This window comes from Salvelinus sp. IW2-2015, linkage group LG25, assembly GCF_002910315.2.
Source record: "Salvelinus sp. IW2-2015 linkage group LG25, ASM291031v2, whole genome shotgun sequence".
Lineage (NCBI taxonomy): Eukaryota > Metazoa > Chordata > Actinopteri > Salmoniformes > Salmonidae > Salvelinus > Salvelinus sp. IW2-2015.
The window spans coordinates 6123702-6140624 of record NC_036865.1 but is presented as its reverse complement, the minus strand read 5'-3'; the positions used below and the strand labels follow the sequence as shown (position 1 = coordinate 6140624).

The 16923-nt window shown below is 44.3% G+C and overlaps 1 protein-coding gene across 5 annotated transcripts in view; it reads right to left on the bottom strand.

The window, feature by feature from the left end:
- The window catches only part of LOC111951796 (cytoplasmic polyadenylation element-binding protein 3-like), a 71536-nt gene that overhangs the window by 29456 nt on the left and 25157 nt on the right, over nt 1-16923 (bottom strand). For 3 of the 5 annotated variants that reach the window (XM_023970010.3, XM_023970013.3, XM_023970012.3), the window contains exons 4-5: nt 4879-4935; nt 2049-2072 (exon numbers count right to left, since the gene is read on the bottom strand). In XM_023970010.3, coding sequence (XP_023825778.1) covers nt 2049-2072; nt 4879-4935 — 81 coding nt within the window. The remainder of the gene's footprint in view (nt 1-2048; nt 2073-4878; nt 4936-16923) is intronic. The other 2 variants (XM_023970011.3, XM_023970014.3) reach the window with 1 other exon arrangement.

The window sequence follows — 16923 nt, the reverse complement described above, 5'->3', positions numbered from 1 at the left end:
AGATCTGGAGGTAGACAATGTTAGAGGCCTCTGTTAGGCGTAGAATACTGTACATATAGTTTTACTTCCCATGCTAACAGGCACACAGGTATAGACAAATACAGGAGGGCTGACAAAGATAGTAACCGTCCAATTTGATCGCTGAGTCATACGCTCCATCTTCAAGTGGACTAATGAACTGCCAACAGCCAGACTTAAAAGTCCTATAATTCTTAGATACAACAAATGCAAGCATTGAAACAACAAAGTTTCAAATGTTACCAGGGTTTTCCTCAGTGAGAAAACAGGAATTAGTCGAACACTCCAAATCAGAGAAGAGCATGTCCGCAGCACCCATTCCTTCTATTCAGGACATAATTAGTTTCTGGGTCAGTGTACTTCAATGTTTTTAGGATACCTTGTAAAAAAACATGTATTTTTAAACAGCTCCAAATGAACTTGGTTCTACAAATGTGAATTCATTAATAATACAGAAGCAGTAGCCAATACAGATGCCTATACCATATACAAATCAGGCTTAGCACAATGACTCAGAATACTAGAGAGAAAACAAAGCTGCATTAGGCAACAAAAAAAAACACACACAATACCCCATAATGACAATTTCTGGCAAATGTATAAAAAAATTATAAATACCTTATTTACATAAGTATTCAGACACTTTGCTATGGGACTCAAAATTAAGCTCAGGTGCATCCTGTTTCCATTGATCATCCTTGAGACGTTTCTACAACTTGAATGGAGTCCACCTGTGGTAAATTCAATTGAGTGGACATGATTTGGAAAGGCACACACCTGCCTATATAAAGTCCCACAGTTGACAGTGCATGTAAGAGCAAAAACCAAGTCATGAGGTTGAAGGAACTGTCCGTAGAGCTCCGAGACAGGATTGTGTCGAAACACAGATCTGGGGAAGGGTACAAAAAAATGTCTGCAGCATTGAAATTCCGCAAGAACACAGTGGTCTCCCTCATTCTTAAATGGAAGAAGCTTAGGACCACGGAGCAATCGGGGGAGAAGGGCCTTGGTCAGGGAGGTCACTGACAGAGCTCCAGAGTTCCACTGTGGAGATAGTTACAGAAAGACAACCATCTCTGCAGCACTCCACCAATCAGGCCTTTATGGTAGAGTGGCCAGATGGAAGCCACTCAGTAAAAGGCACATGACAGCTCACTTGGAGTTTGCAAAAGGCACCTAAAGACTCTCAGACCATGAGAAACAAGATTCTCTGAAGGATTCTCATCAGGTCTGGAGGAAACCTGGCACCATCCCTACGGTGAAGCATGGTGGTGGCAAAATCATGCTGTGGGGATGTTTTTCAGTGGCAGGGACTGGGAGACCAGTCAGGAACGAGGGAAAGATGAACGGAGCAAAGTACAGAGAGATTCTTGATGAAAACCTGCTCCAGAGCGCTCAGGACTGGGGCGACGGTTCACCTTCCAACAGGACAACGACCCTAATCACACAGCCAATGCAGGAGTGGCATTGGGACAAGTCTCTGAATGTCCTTGAGCGGCCCAGCCAGAGCCCGGACTTGAACCCAATCGAACATCTCTGGAGACCTGAAAATATCTGTGCAGCGACGCTCGCCATCCAACCTAACAGTGAGGATGTAATCGCTGACGAAGGTGCTTCAACAAAGTACTGAGTAAAGGGTCTGAATACTTATGTAAATGGGATAAAAACTTTTTTTTATACATATGCTAAAATTTATAAAAACCTGTTTATGCTTTGTCATTATGGGGTACTGTGTGTATATTTTTCTTAATCCATTTTATAATAAGGCTATAACGTAACAATAAGTGATGTGCTGTAATGTGATAATCCACCTCTCCCCAACTTCATTAAATGCAATGACGTCAAAACAAAACAAGTGTGCAAATTAATATGATTTCATCCAATCACGGCACAGACGAAGGCAGATCATGTGACTTCACACTAGAACTCTCAGCCCTGGAAAGAGACACGTCCGTACAGACAGACAAGCAATTGTGCTCGTGCATCCCATTCATTTTGGCAAGCAGAAACACAGTAAAATTCCAAGTTACCTCTTCTGCGGCCATAGCTCCTGGCTGCTTGTGAACAGTGGGAGAGGGAGGGAGAGATAGAGGGAGAGCGAGACAGAGGGGTATGGAAAGGAGAGGGACAGAGACATGGGTTTTGTGGGAAGACAACCAGGCAGAACATCACCAAGGCAACAGTGAAACCACAGACGGCCACACCTAATCATCAGCGATGGAGGGAAACAAGGCTTCATTATGGGTTAGCTGGCAGTAGCCCACAGGAAACCTGCTACTCCTGGGCTAGACTAGAGTAGGATGAGCGATGTTATAATACACGCCTTACTACAGAGAAATATTCACCTGCAATAACAGAGCAATGACTGAATCATATTATGCAATAAACACGGACTACTTCCTAGCTCACATTTACTTTCATTTCTGCCCAGCGTCAACATGTATGAACATGGTTGATAAAGCGACATGCATAGACAGATGTCATTATCATGAACCAGTGAAACAGAGTCTATGCAGTGGGACATTTCCACTCCTAGCTGCCCTGTGGATAGAGCCATGGAAGTGCCAGCCTGAGTCTCAGGGTCCAGACAGAAAAACTGTTAGATGATGACTGCCCTACCATGTGATAGGGTTGGCTGGCAGATTTCAATTTAGTGAACATGCCATAAAAAGGTACGGCAGACAGAGATAAGCCTGTGTGCCCTTTCTATCCATTTCATTAGTTACGGTGTTCGTGGGCTTTCAGAACAAACCTTTGACGTGTTATCTAGAGTCCGGGAAACACAGTAGCAAAGGACTTACGTGAACGCCCGCAACAAGCGTGTTGTTTGGTGTGGGTGCGTTTTCACACGTTAAATGTCTAAAAAACCTTCCTTGAATGCACCCAACATGCCTGAATAGGAGCCTTGCTGTGGCTGAGAAAAAGGCCTACAAGAGGCAAATATTCGAGTCTATAACGTTAATGCCAGTAGACAGTGCGGAGGGGCTTCTGGTAATACATCCCTAAACAGACCTTTTTACAGTCAAGTGTCAGAGAACACAGTCTTCTCCTAAAAACCAATATGGGGACATCCATTGTGCTGGTGCCCTTTTGCCCCCCCCCCAGCTTTGACAGAGACATTGTACCCATGGCCTTTTCTCTTACTGGGTTTCATTAAAACTCTGGCTCGTCTCACCAGAGCACAGTTGTTCAAGACCAACGTTCTCCGTTTTATTCTCCCACCGTCAGGGCCTTAGGAGAGACAAAGGCACCTAGCAACAAGGGGGACAATGGTAGAAGGGTGGAACCCACTGATCTAGTGTAGACTAGAAAGTGCTGTTGGGAAACTGTCAGTCACTGTGGTGTGGGAGAATAAGACGAGGAGGATGAGAGTGAGGGAGGAACAGAAATAAGCACATACTAACACGCGAGTGTCAGAGGAGATTTTTGAAGGGATGACTGGAAGATCTTCTGGCCTGAGGAGCGTTATGTTTGTTATGTCTGCACGGCTTCAAAGCACTGTTGTACGGAGACGAGCAGTTCTGAAAAATGATCTGCTCGGCCCTTACACTTCTACTAAAGCTATCAGTTCATCTGCAACCATAAATCCACGTTGTAGGCCTTACGGTTCATCCTCCATCTCAGCCACAAAAATCAAGAGGAAAGACTCAAATGAGAGAATGTGTCAGACAGATTCTTGGCTACAAAGCTTCTTACAGCAGGGGACAATGGAGAGACGAAGAGTAGACTAACGTTAACCAGCTTTCCTCACATCTAAAGCGGTGTTGACATTGGAGACTACAGCTGCGAGGGTCAATTTTGACAGTTGCCAGAGCTCCGTGCAGATCTGAGATCTGTGCTTAAGTTAAACCCTCCAGAACAGCAGTTTAACATCTATTTGAAATGGGTTTCCCAAAGGACTGATGATGAAAATAAGTTGAAGAGAAAACATGCAGCACAGTGTTGTCAAGCTGTAAAACAAGTTACTATAAGCCTTGTTGGATATCTTCTCCTTTTCCATTCATCATCATTTCCTCTCTTTCCTCACTGCTTCCCCTGCTGGCATCCCCAACCAGGCGAGTGAGGAGAAACCGCAGTCGTGTTCCTAAGGCCACGCAACCGAAAACGTTTAAAAACCTTTTGCAATGTTAAACAAAAATGAGCATTTCTCATTGGACAAGTCCATGTAGCCCTCCCTGTTTTAGACAGCTCTCTCTTTAGGTGCCTAATGATCATGACCCAAGGCTCGACTAACACTCCCAGATGTCTTGAGCCGAGCTCCACCAGTCACCACGGACACCCCAATCCGCTCTCCTCTCACTGAAGTTTTGACAACGCTGAAAGGAAGAGCCTTTTGCCAACTCACTGTCTAACTCGGAGGGAAAAGAGAAAAAAAACTGCACGAAGGGATACAAAGTGACACTTACGAATTCTGAAAAAAATGTATCTCAGAGACCGAAAAGGGGGGGGGTAATCTAGTGTTACAGGTCGGATATTTTTAGAACCGGTATTCAGGGGTCGTCGCTGTGGTTCCCCCCAGCTCCGCGCTGAGAGGTAGCTCCATGCTGGGTTTAACACTTGGCGTGCGAGGTGGGATTAGCAAGGGTGGGCATCTGTGCCCTGCTGTGTATGGGCTTGGGCCCTGTGGCGATCCCTGACTCAACCCTATGGCATATCCTGAGACATCCTGCATAGCTGTGTCATGATGACACTAGTTCTGAATAGGTTTCTATTTGCCAGTTTCCATACAACAGAGAAGCAACACTTTGCCTGTCAAACCGAACGCCACAGTTAAAGCACAAATACGCACATCCATAATAACATACAGAGGGATTTACAAAGGGAAACGTAGCCTATTGTATGTTCTGAAATGCTACTCACTGTTTAATGGCATAATGTGCTCTGCTCCGGGGTGGTGAAAGTTCAGACCCATGCGTCCTGTAGAAAAACAAGAGATGACAGGTTATAACCTGCATGTAGGCCTACATAACTGTCTAAAACACAAACACTCATCACGCTCCAAACCAACAACACAAAACATAGAAATGCTAACATGAAACAGAATTTTTTATGCAAATGTTCTGAGGGGACAAGATGTTGCATACGACACGTTATATTTTACGTACGTTATACTGTGGACATAACCTGGTAAAAGACACCCACAGAAAATAAACTAGTATCACTGAGAAACCAAACCAGGGCAAACGTGTGTGATGAACAACAAAAAGATGTAGGCTAGGCTATGGAAAACAGTCATTCAATTCTCTCTCTCTCTCTCATGCGTCACAGCTCTCACACACACAAACAAACAATGGACACTCCAATGCAAAGAATTTGACAGAGCATGCATTATGCTTTAGCGACAATGGGAAAGCGTCACAAGGCCTGGCTGTCCGTGTGTTGTGGACATGCCCAGGCATCCTCCACCTCAACCAGTGAAAGGACTTCCTGGTACAGACCGTAGTACTGTCAAAAGTACCCCTCTCTCCTTCTGGCTCGATCTCTTTCATACTGCAGTTTCTTACTGAACCTTTATTAGAGTCTTTGAGGCCTGGGTCAGGTCCAAATGTCATAAATAATCCAACTTTAATTATTTCTCAATTATGCTTTTAGATACAAAATGTCAAATATGTCACCAATCCTTCCTTCAAAAGACCATTCTATTGATAGAATATTGTGAATATCCTCAAAATTATGGTATTTTGTTGTCCTAGTTTCGTGAGGAATCACTCCAGCACTCTGTTTCATAGTTAATAGTTGAGTTATGACTCACTGTATCCAAAGACAAATGAGCATCTATCGTTGACTCCATTTTGTTGCTCCCAGCCTATAGACAGAAACTAAAAACAGGAAACGTCCGTGCTCAGGCCTGTTCAACGCTGGTCCGACCAATCTGATTCCACGCTTCAAGATTGCTCTGATCATGTGGACTGGAATATGTTCCGGATAGCGTCGAACAACAACATTGATGTGTCCGCTGATTCGGTGAGCGAGTTTATTTTTTTATTTTTTATTTTTTTCTTTCTAGGGGTGGATCAGCTTAATATTGCGGAAATAATGTTGCTTCCAATGTAATTGTCTGCATCATGAGCGAGTTTATTAGCAAGTGCATCAATCCCCAACCAGAAACCGTGGATTGATGGCAGCATTCGCACAAAACTGAATGCGCGAACCACTGTTTTTAAATCAGGGCAAGGCGACCGGAAACATGAGCGAATACAAACAGTGTAGCTATTCCCTCCGCAAGGCAATCAAACAAGCTAAGCGTCAGTATAGAGACAAAGTAGAGTCGCAATTTAACGGCTCAGACACGAGAGGTATGTGGCAGGGTCTACAGTCATTCACGGAGTACAAAAATAATACCAGCCTCGTCGCGGGCCCGATGTCTTGCTCCCAGACAAACTAAACAACTTCTTTGCTCGCTTTGAGGACAATACAGTGCCACCGACACGGCCCGCTACCAAAACCTGCAGGCACTCCTTCACCGCAGCCAACGTGAGTAAAACAGTTAAATGTGTTAACCCTCGCAAGGCTGCCGGCCCAGATGGCATCCCTAGCCGCATCCTCAGAGCATGCGCAGACCAGCTGGCCGGTGTGTTTACAGACATATTCAATCAATCCCTATCCCAGTCTGCTGTGCCCATATGCTTCAAGAGGGCCACCATTGTTCCTGTTCGCAAGAAAGCTAAGGTAACTGAGCTAAAACGACTGTCGCCCCGTAGCACTCACTTCCGTCATCATGAAGTACTTTGAGAGATTAGTCAAGGATCATATCACCTCCACCCTACCTGACACCCTAGACCCACTTCAATTTGCTTACCGCCCCAATAGGTCCACAGACGACGCAATCACACTGCCCTAACCCATCTGGACAAGAGTAATACCTATGTCAGAATGCTGTACATCGACTACAGCTCAGTATTTAACACCATAGTACCCTTCAAACTCGTCATTAAGCTCGAGACCCTAAGTCTCGACCCCGCCCTGTGCAACTGGGTCCTGAGCTTTCTGACAGGACACCCCCAGGTGGTGAGGGTAGGAAACAACATCTCCACCCCGCTGATCCTCAACACTGGGGACCCACGAGGGTGCGTTCTCAGCCCTCTCCTGTACTCCCTTGTTCACCCATGACTACGTGGCCATGCACGCCTCCAACTCAATCATCAAGTATGCAGACGACACTACAGTGGTAGGCTTGATTACCAACAACGACGAGACGGCCTACAGGGAGGTGAGGCCCCTCGGAGTGTGCTGTCAGGAAAATAACCTCACACTCAGCGTCAACAAAACAATTGATCGTGGACTTCAGGAAACAGCAGAGGGAGCACCCCCCTATCCACATCGACGGGACAGTAGTGGAGAGGGTAGTAAGTTTTAAGTTCCTCGGTGTACACATCACAGACAAACTGAATTGGTCCACCCACACAGACAGCGTTGTGAAGAAGGCGCAGCAGCGCCTCTTCAACCTCAGAAGGCTGAAGAAATTTGGCTTGTCACCAAAAACACAAACTTTTACAGATGCACAAACGAGAGCATCCTGTTGGGCTGCATGACCACCTGGTACGGCAACTGCTCCGCCCACAACCGTAAGGCTCTCCAGAGGGTATTGAGGTCTGCACAACGCATACCCGGGGGCAAACTACCTACCCTCCAGTACACCTACACCACCCGATGTCACAGGAAGGCCAAAAAGATCATCAAGGACAACAACAACCCGAGCCACTGCCTGTTCACCCCACTATCATCCAGAAGGCGAGGTTAGTACAGGTGCATCAAAGCAGGGACCGAGAGACTGAAAAACAGCTTCAAGGCCATCAGACTGTTAAACAGCCATCACTAACATTGAGTGGCTGCTGCCAACATACTGACTCAAATCTCTAGCCACTTTAATAATACAAAATGTGATGTAATAAATGTATCACTAGTCACTTTAAACAATGCCACTTTATATGTTAACATACCCTACATTACTCATCTCATATGTATATACTGTACTCTATACCAGCTACTGCATCTTGCCTATGCTTTTCGGCCATCGCTCATCCATATATTTATATGTACATATTCTTAGTCATTCCTTTACACTTGTGTGTAAAAGGTAGTTGTGAAATTGATAGATTACTTGTTAGATATTACTGCATGGTCGGAATTAGAAGAACAAGAATTTTGCTACACTCGCATTAACATCTGCTAACCAGGTGTATGATTAACAACCACACAGTGACAGACTTTCAATTCTCCAATCCTTCCTTTCTACAACACTAAACTACTGGCTGGTTTGCAAACATATGGGCAGCAAAATGCTACCATGGACAAACAGGGTTCAAGAGGTCGCGTAATGAAAAGATGGTCGAGCAAGTCATCCTTGCCTTTAAAATGGCAGATATTTCTACATCAATTACTCAACAGAAAATGTGCAACTAACTAGTTGGCTCCAACAGGGCAACAAGTTTCATCACAGTGCTCAAAATCTGCACTTAGCCTCTCCAGTATGTTAACACAGCAAGGGTGAATGGCAGGGGCAGACATCTGTTTTACACACACACACACACACACACACACACACACACACACACACACACACACACACACACATATATATATATATATATATATATATATAGAGAGAGAGAGAAACCTGTGAGAGACGGAGCGGCTGTGGTGTAAGCTGGAATGGCCCAAACAAGACGAGGTGTAAAAACAGTTTCAAAACTAAGCCGCAGCACAGATAAAAGCATTTCAACAGTTTAGACCAGGGTCAAATTCATTAACGCAGAATGAAGCTAAGGGCGGCAGGTAGCCTAGCGTTTAAGAGCGTTGGGTCAGTAACCAAAGGGTTGCTGGTTCGAATCCCCAAGCCGACTCAGTGAAAAATCTAAGGCTCTTAACCCTAATTGCTCCTGTAAGTTGCTCAGGATAAGAGCTTCTGGTAAATGACAAAAATGTTTCTTATTGGACAACTTCAAGTATAGTCCCTTTCGGTTTCAGTTCGTGTTCTTCCATTTGGTGCTGAATGAATACGACCCAGTCCCCCTCCTAAGCTGGAAACATCAGTGGAACTAGTAGTGAAGTTTGGGTGAAAACGAGAGAGGGGGATAGAAGCCAGTCAGCTACCGCATCCAACAGATGAGAGCAGATGCGGATCTCCTCAAGGTTCTCAATGATTCATAATCCAGCACGAGAACAGAGGGGCTTATATGGCAATATTGCATGGACACGTATCTATCCCCCCTTCTTGCTTTTGTTTTGTTGCTGTGCAAATCATGTGACTGCTATGTCTTGTTTGATTGACATGATTAAAAACACTCCCCCCCAAAAAATGGCTTCCAAATCTCACACACAGTTGATTGTCACCCTCGCTCTCTCCTACTGCCAATTCCGACTGAATGAGAGTACAGTGTGGCCATCTTGAGTGTAGAAATCGCACTGTGTGTGCCAGCTTCACTGTATTGTGACATGCCCGAGTGAGCATGTTGTGTCATTTTTCTAAAAGGATTTCAAAAGGATATTCTATAGATAGTCGGCCGCCAGAGGAAATAGCCCCATTCTTTCTCAGAAACTGTAAACTGTCAAAAGATATGGAAGATAACATCCATAACTCACTCTTTAAAAAAAAAAATATTGTATTTTAATTGTGGCGAGACATAGACATGAGCCACACTCAATGTTGACAGCATTACTCGAGTGTTAAGTCACACAGCCAACACTAAATATATCCAGCCCTCTAGCTCTAGCTGCAATGGGAGGAAAGCCTCCATTTAGCCTATTAAATAGCCTTGGTCCATGGTACCTAAACCAGGGTCGTATTCTTTAGGGCACTACGTAGTAAAGCGTTGTGCAACAGAACATTAAAACGACGGCTTCTTATTGGAAACGTATAGGTAGTCCCCTCCCTGTTGCAGTCCGTTTTCTTCCATTTCCTGCCTAATAACTAAGACCCAGGCATTCTAGTGGCGACAGAGTGGACAGTTGCTCCTGTAAAACCCTAAAATAGCCCTGAGCCATCTGCGTCCCCTATTCAGTGGCATGACCTCAGGGCGAGGCCTGGGGCTATTCTCAGACTGTGTGTGTGATGAGTCAGTGGGATTTCTAGAAATGCATGTCATCCGCCTCCTTCAGAACAAAGTCAGTAAGTCCCTCGTCCCCAGACTTCTGGTGAAGTGCAGACTGTTGCAATTACAAAACATAGGGATGAGGTGGGAAATACTGGTTAGAGCAGGGGTGTCAAACATACGGATCCGGTGGTTTGAGCCCTGCATGCTGATTGGCTGACAGCCATGGTATATCAGACCATATACCACTGGTATGACAAAAATGGTAACCAGTTTAAAATAGCAATAAGGCACCTCGAGGGTTTGTTGTATATGACCAATATACCACGGCTAAGGGCTGTATACAAGCACTCCACGTTGCGTCACACATAAGAACAGCCCTTAGTCGTGGTATATTGACCATATACCACACCTCCTCGGGCGCTATTTGTTAAATATACAGTACCGGTCAAAAGTTTTAGAACACCTACTCATTCAAGGGTTTTTGTTTATTTGTACTCTTTTCTACATTGTAGAATAATAGTGAAGACATCAAGACTATGAAATAACACATATGGAATCATGTAGTAAACAACAAAAAAAAAGTGTTAAACAAATCAAAATATAGTTCATATTTGAGATTCTTCAAATAGCCACCCTTTGCCTTGACAGCTTTGCACACTCTTGGCATTCTCTCAACCAGCTTCATGTGGTAGTCACCTGGAATGCATTTCAATTAACAGGTGTGCCTTGTTAAGTTAATTTGTGGAATTTCTTTCCTTCTTAATGAGTTTGAGCCAATCAGTTGTGTTGTGACAAAGTAGGGGGGGTATACAGAAGATAACCCTATTTGGTAAAAGACCAAGTCCATATTATGGTAAGAACAGCTCAAATAAGCAAAGAGAAACAACAGTCTATCATTACTTTAAGACATTTGAAAGTTTCTTCAAAAGTCTCAAAATCCATCAAGCGCTATGATGAAACTGGCTCTCATGAGGGCCGCCACAGGAAGGGAAGACCCAGAGTTAAAACACCAGTCTCTAGGCAGAGCTCCACTGTCCAGTGTCTGTGTTCTTTTGCCCATCTTAATCTTCTTTTTTTTTGGCCAGTCTGAGATGTGGCTTTTTCTTTGCAACTCTGCCTAGAAGGCCAGCATCCCGGAGTTGCCTCTTCACTGTTGACGTTGAGACTGGTGTATGCAGGTACTACTTAATGAAGCTGCTAGTTGAGGACTTGTGAGGCGTCTGTTTCTCAAACTAGACACACTAATGTACTCAGAACAAGAATAGACTGACGAGTTTCTTAAGAAAGTGCTTTGTTTCTGGCCATTTTGAGTCTGTAATCGAACCCACAAACGCTGATGCTCCAGATACTCAACTAGTCTAAAGAAGGCCAGTTTTCTTGCTTCTTTAAATCAGGACAACCGTTTTCAGCTGTGCTAACAATTGCAAAAGGGTTTTCTAATGATCAATTAGCATTTTAAAATTATAAACTTGGATTAGCTAACACAACGTGCCATTGGAACACAGGAGTGATGGTTGCTGATAATGGGCCTCAGTACGCCTATGAAGATATTCATATATATATTATATTAATATTGAAAAAAATCTGCCATTTCCAGCTACAATAATCATTTACAAAAAAATTATCAATTTGATGTTATTTTAATGTACAAAAAAAATTGCTTTTCTTTCAAAAACAAGGACATTTCTAAGTGACCCCAAACTTTTTAAACGGTAGTGTATATATTATTAAATTGTTTACTATTTTCTACATGAAAACTACGAAATAACACACATGGAATCATGCAGTAACCAAAAAAAGTTAAAATATATATATAAAAATACCATGACCAAAAGTATGTGGACACCTGCTCGTCAAACTTCTGAATCCAAAATCATGGGCATTAAAATGGAGTTGCTCCCCCTTTTGCTGCAATAACAGCCCCCACTCTTCTGGGAAGGCTTTCCACTAGATGCTGGAAGAATGCTGCAGGGACTTGCTTCCATTCAGCCACAAGAGCATTTGTGAGGTCGGGCACTGACGTTGGGCAGTTAGGCCTCGTTTGCATTCGGCGTTTCAATTCATCCCGAAGATGTTGGATGGCGTTGAGGTCAGGACTCTGTGCAGGCCAGTCAAGTTATTCCACAACAATCTCAACAAACCATTTCTGTATGGACCTCACTTTGTGCACGGGGGAATTGTCATGCTGAAACAGAAAAGGGCCTCCCCCAAACTGTTGCCACAAAGTTGGAATCACAGAATCATCTAGAATGTAATTGTATGCTGTAGCGTTAAGATTTCCCTTCACTGGAACGAAGGGGCCTGAACCATAAAAAAACAGCCCCAGACTATTATTCCTCCTACACCAAAATGTACAGTTGGCACTATGCATTGGGGCAGATAGCGTACTCCTGGCAATCCGCCAATCCCAGATTCGTCCGACGGACTGCCAGATGGTGAATCGCGATTCATCACTCCAGAGAATGCGAGTCCAATGGCGGCAAGCTTTACACCACTCCAGCCGACACTTGGAATTGCGCATGGTGATCTTAGGCTTGTGTGCGGCTGCTCGGCCATGGAAATCCATGTCATGAAGCTCCCGACGAACAGTTCTTGTGCTGACGTTGCTTCCAGAGGCAGTTAGGAACTTGGTAGTGAGCGTTGCAACCTAGGACAGATAAGTTTTTCGCAATGGGCGCTTCAACTGTCACCGGTCCCGTTCTGTGAGCTTGTGTGGCCTACCACTTGATGGCTGAGCCTTTGTTGCTCCTAGAAGTTTCCACTTCACAATAACATCACTTACAGTTGACCGGGGAAGCTCCAGCAGGGCAGAAATTTGATAAACTGACTTGTTGGAAAGGTGGCATCCTATGACGATGCCACGTTGAAAGTCACTGAGCTCTTCAGTAAGGTCATTCTACTGCCAATGTTTGTCTATGGAGATTACACACACAACTATATATAAAAAAAGAGAGAGAAATGATAAAGGCCCTATAGTCATTCAGTTTCTTGACTGTGTCCAGCTCATTAATAATCACCGAAATTAAAGCTAGACCATCAGGGAGAATCGGAAATTCCAAAAAGGCAGTTTTTTCTCCTAATTTTGACGGCGTGAAATTATAACACATTTTCACATTTTCTATATTAAGACTAACCCTTAATTTAAAAAAACATTATTTTTTTTAAAGAAAGGCTAGGGTTGTTTGGTTTAGCCTAAATTGACTGGTTTTCGTGCGGCTGCATTTAGAGAAGGGTTGTACGGCATATTACGATCTTAAAGGGTTAACCTTCCTCTAGATTCCATGCGGAGCTCATCAGCGACTGCCTTACACCTGCAGTTCTCCCCGACTCTGCCGTAGCCACGTTTTTTTTACCCCCTGCTCCACATGAAATAATGTATTAAAGCTCCTCAACCACTGCCTTTGGAAAAAGCCCAAGCAGCAGTTATGCGGAGGAATGGCAAGTCAACGGGGAGGTGTGGAAGTGTTAACCCTGCTGACAAAAACACCTCCAGGCTCGAGGACGGAGTCTTACACTTAGGCTACTGGCAATGAAATGCAACGGCTCCAACTGTCTGAAAAGCTCAAAGGATGGAAATGACAGCTTTATTTACACTAGATGTTCTTGAAATGAGAGTTAAGAGACTTATTTCCCTACAAAGAACATAATACCCTCAACGAAAAGCCCACAGAATAAAAATTCTCTCATCAACTACTGTACTAGTAGAGGCTGGATGGACAAAGGCTAAACTAAGCTAATGGTGTGTGTGTGTGTGTGTCTAACCTTTACCACTTCCAACAAAGCTAAAAACGTTATCTCATCTCCCAACAATGATTGCAGACTGTTTAAAGTGCAGAGACATCCTCCATTGTCGTCAGTGATAGAGCAAATGATTATAGGTGCATATTTGAGGTAGCCTAGCCTACATTTGACTGGACTAGGTAAAGTTCAGGTTATCGGTCAGCCTGGCCAAGAGAGCCTGAAGGTCTGGGTGACCTTTTACCTCAGGGTCAGGCTGTGAGACATCTCTTTGACCCAAAAGAAGCCTTCACTGCTCTGTCTCCATCTGACTACTCTGAAGTTCGAGCTTCCCTCTCGATAAAACCTTACTCTTGCCGCCCATTTTATTATCTATTGATTTGTAATCAACAAACACACTAAGACAAACAGCGTTGCTCAATAGATCTGTACTCAAGTTAGAGAGACGGGAGAGTTTAAACTAGTTGAGATGTGTATTTACAGTTCGAAGACTCATTTCATTAATCAACCACAGCATAGATGCCATTCTTTTAGCATGTAGTCCTACACAGCAACTGATCCCATCTGTCAAATAAGCCTACACACTTGCTTAAGTCTCCATCCAACCAATGCAAATGTCCACATCACCCCACACACCTAACCCAGAATGACCCTCTCCCACACACACAATCAAGAGTTGATTATTTTATTCTATGAAAGTCAGTCGTATAATGGCTAAACTCTTTAGCTTTTTCGAAACAAACAGCAGGCCTATTTGTTATTACGAGGCTACATGTTTCTACGCACTGCTGACATTTATGGTAATTCAAACATCACTAAATACCTTTTAAACCCATAACATGCCATTTTCAAAAGCTCAAGTTGATTAAAACGCACACAAATTGACAATGGAGTCTATTCGTAGCTGAGGCATACAGTCACATGTGAAAGGCCGTGTGAGGCAGAACAGCTGAGCAGCAGATGTGTGTGGACATGAATGCTTTGAATAGAGAGGCTGATTTGCATGTGGCGGTATATGCCAGTCAGTCTATGGAGCGGTGGAGGCCTAACTCTAACCCTTACTCTACACACTTGAGCTCAGCGGGCCTGTTTGTTCAGGCCATCCCAGACCTGCCTGCTCCCTTTCAAAACAGAGCGTAAATTCCCCATGCACGCCATTCCGATCGGATTAAAATCAGCATTCAGGAGTTGGAGAGGATCACAAGAATTGAGTGGCAGTCAGTGGCACCCGCTCCTCTCCCTTTCCCTCCCCCTGGACTGAGTCTCTGGACTGACTCCTCTGCAAACACAGAGTCAACTCTATAGAGGCTTGCCCTTCTCACCGCCAGACAGAGGGTAGTTCACATTCACTCCCCTTGTGTAACCCCCCATTCTCATCACACACTCAGCACTCAGCATGCCCTCTCATTCCTCGCACAGTTTCCTCCTCCACACACACTCAACGCATGTGATCGTAATCCCAAACAACACTCACCACAGTCAGAGGCTGGCACTAAGACAGCATTGAATGAGCTGTATTCCGAAATAAGCAAACAACAAAACGCTCACCCAGAGGCGACACTTCTAGCAGCCGGGGACTTTAATGCAGGGAAACTTAAATCCATTTTACCAAATTTCTATCAGTATGTTAAATGTGCAACCAGAGGAAAAAGAACTCTGGACCACCTGTACTCCGCATACAAAGCTCTCCCTCGCCCTCCATTTGGCAAATCTGACCATAATTCTATCCTCCTGATTCCTGCTTACAAGCAAAAATTTAAGCAGGAAGCACCAGTGACGAGATCAATAAAAAAAAGTGGTGAACTGTTTTTCTAGCACAGACTGGAATATGTTCCGCGATTCCTCCAATGGCATTGAGAAGTACACCACATCAGTCATTGGCTTCATTAATAAGTGCATCGATGATGTCATCCCCACAGTACATACTCCAACCAGAAGCAATGGATTAGAGGCAGCATTCGCAGCACGCCCCCATTCTCATTGAGTGGTGCTGCAGTGGAGCAGGTTGAGAGCTTCAGGTGTCCACATCACCAACAAACTAACATGGTCCAAGCACACCAAGACAGTCATGAAGAGGGCACGACAAAGCCAATTCCCCCTCAGAAGATTGAAAATATTTGGCATGGGTCCTCAGATCCTCAAAAAGGTTCTACAGCTGCACCATCGAGAGCATCCTGGCTGGTTGCATCACTGCCTGGTATGGCAACTGCTCGGCCTCCGACCACAAGGCACTACAGAGGGTAGTGCGAACGGCCCAGTACATCACTGGGGCCAAGCTTCCCGTCACCCAGGACCTCTATACCAGGCGGTGTCAGAGGAAGGCCCTAAAAATTGTCAAAGACCCCAGCCACCCTAGTCATAGACTGTTCTCTCTGCTATTGCACAGCAAACAGTACCGGAGCGCCAAGTCTAGGTCCAAGATGCTTCGAAAGAGCTTCTAACCCCATAAGCCATAAGACTCCTGAACATTTTGTCAAATAGCTACCCAGAAAATTTGCAGTGCCCTCCACCCCCCCTCATCCCCTCTTTACGCCACTGCTACACTCTTGTCATCTATGCATAGTCAATTTAATAACTCTACCTACATGTACATACTACCTCAAATAACCGGTGGCTCCACACATTGACTCTGTATTGGTACCACCCTAGATATAGTCTCACTATTGTTATTTCACTGCTGCTCTTTAATTACTTGTTACTTTTCTCTTATTCTTATGTGTATTTTTTGAAACTGCATTGTTGGTTAGGGGCTCGTAAGCAAGCATTTCACTGTAAGGTGTAACCTGTTGAATTCGGCGCATGTGACTAATAAACCTTTTTTTTGAATCAGGATTAAAATGCTAGGTATTACAGAAATGTCTTTGAAAGAACAATTAGTGACGGCAAGCATGACAGTTTAGTGGGGTGGTCTGTTCGATTAATTTGTCAACGAGAACATTGGAAGGACTGAGAAGCTCAGTTCTGGTGAGTTTTTAAAAGGACATTCTACTCCAAAATGAATTCAAATGGCCCTCGCTACATATTCGTTGCCAAACCCACTGGCTCCAGGTTATATCTATAAGTCTTCGCTAGGTAAAGCTCCGCCTTATCTCAGCTCACTGGTCACCATAGTAACACCCACCCGTAGCACGCG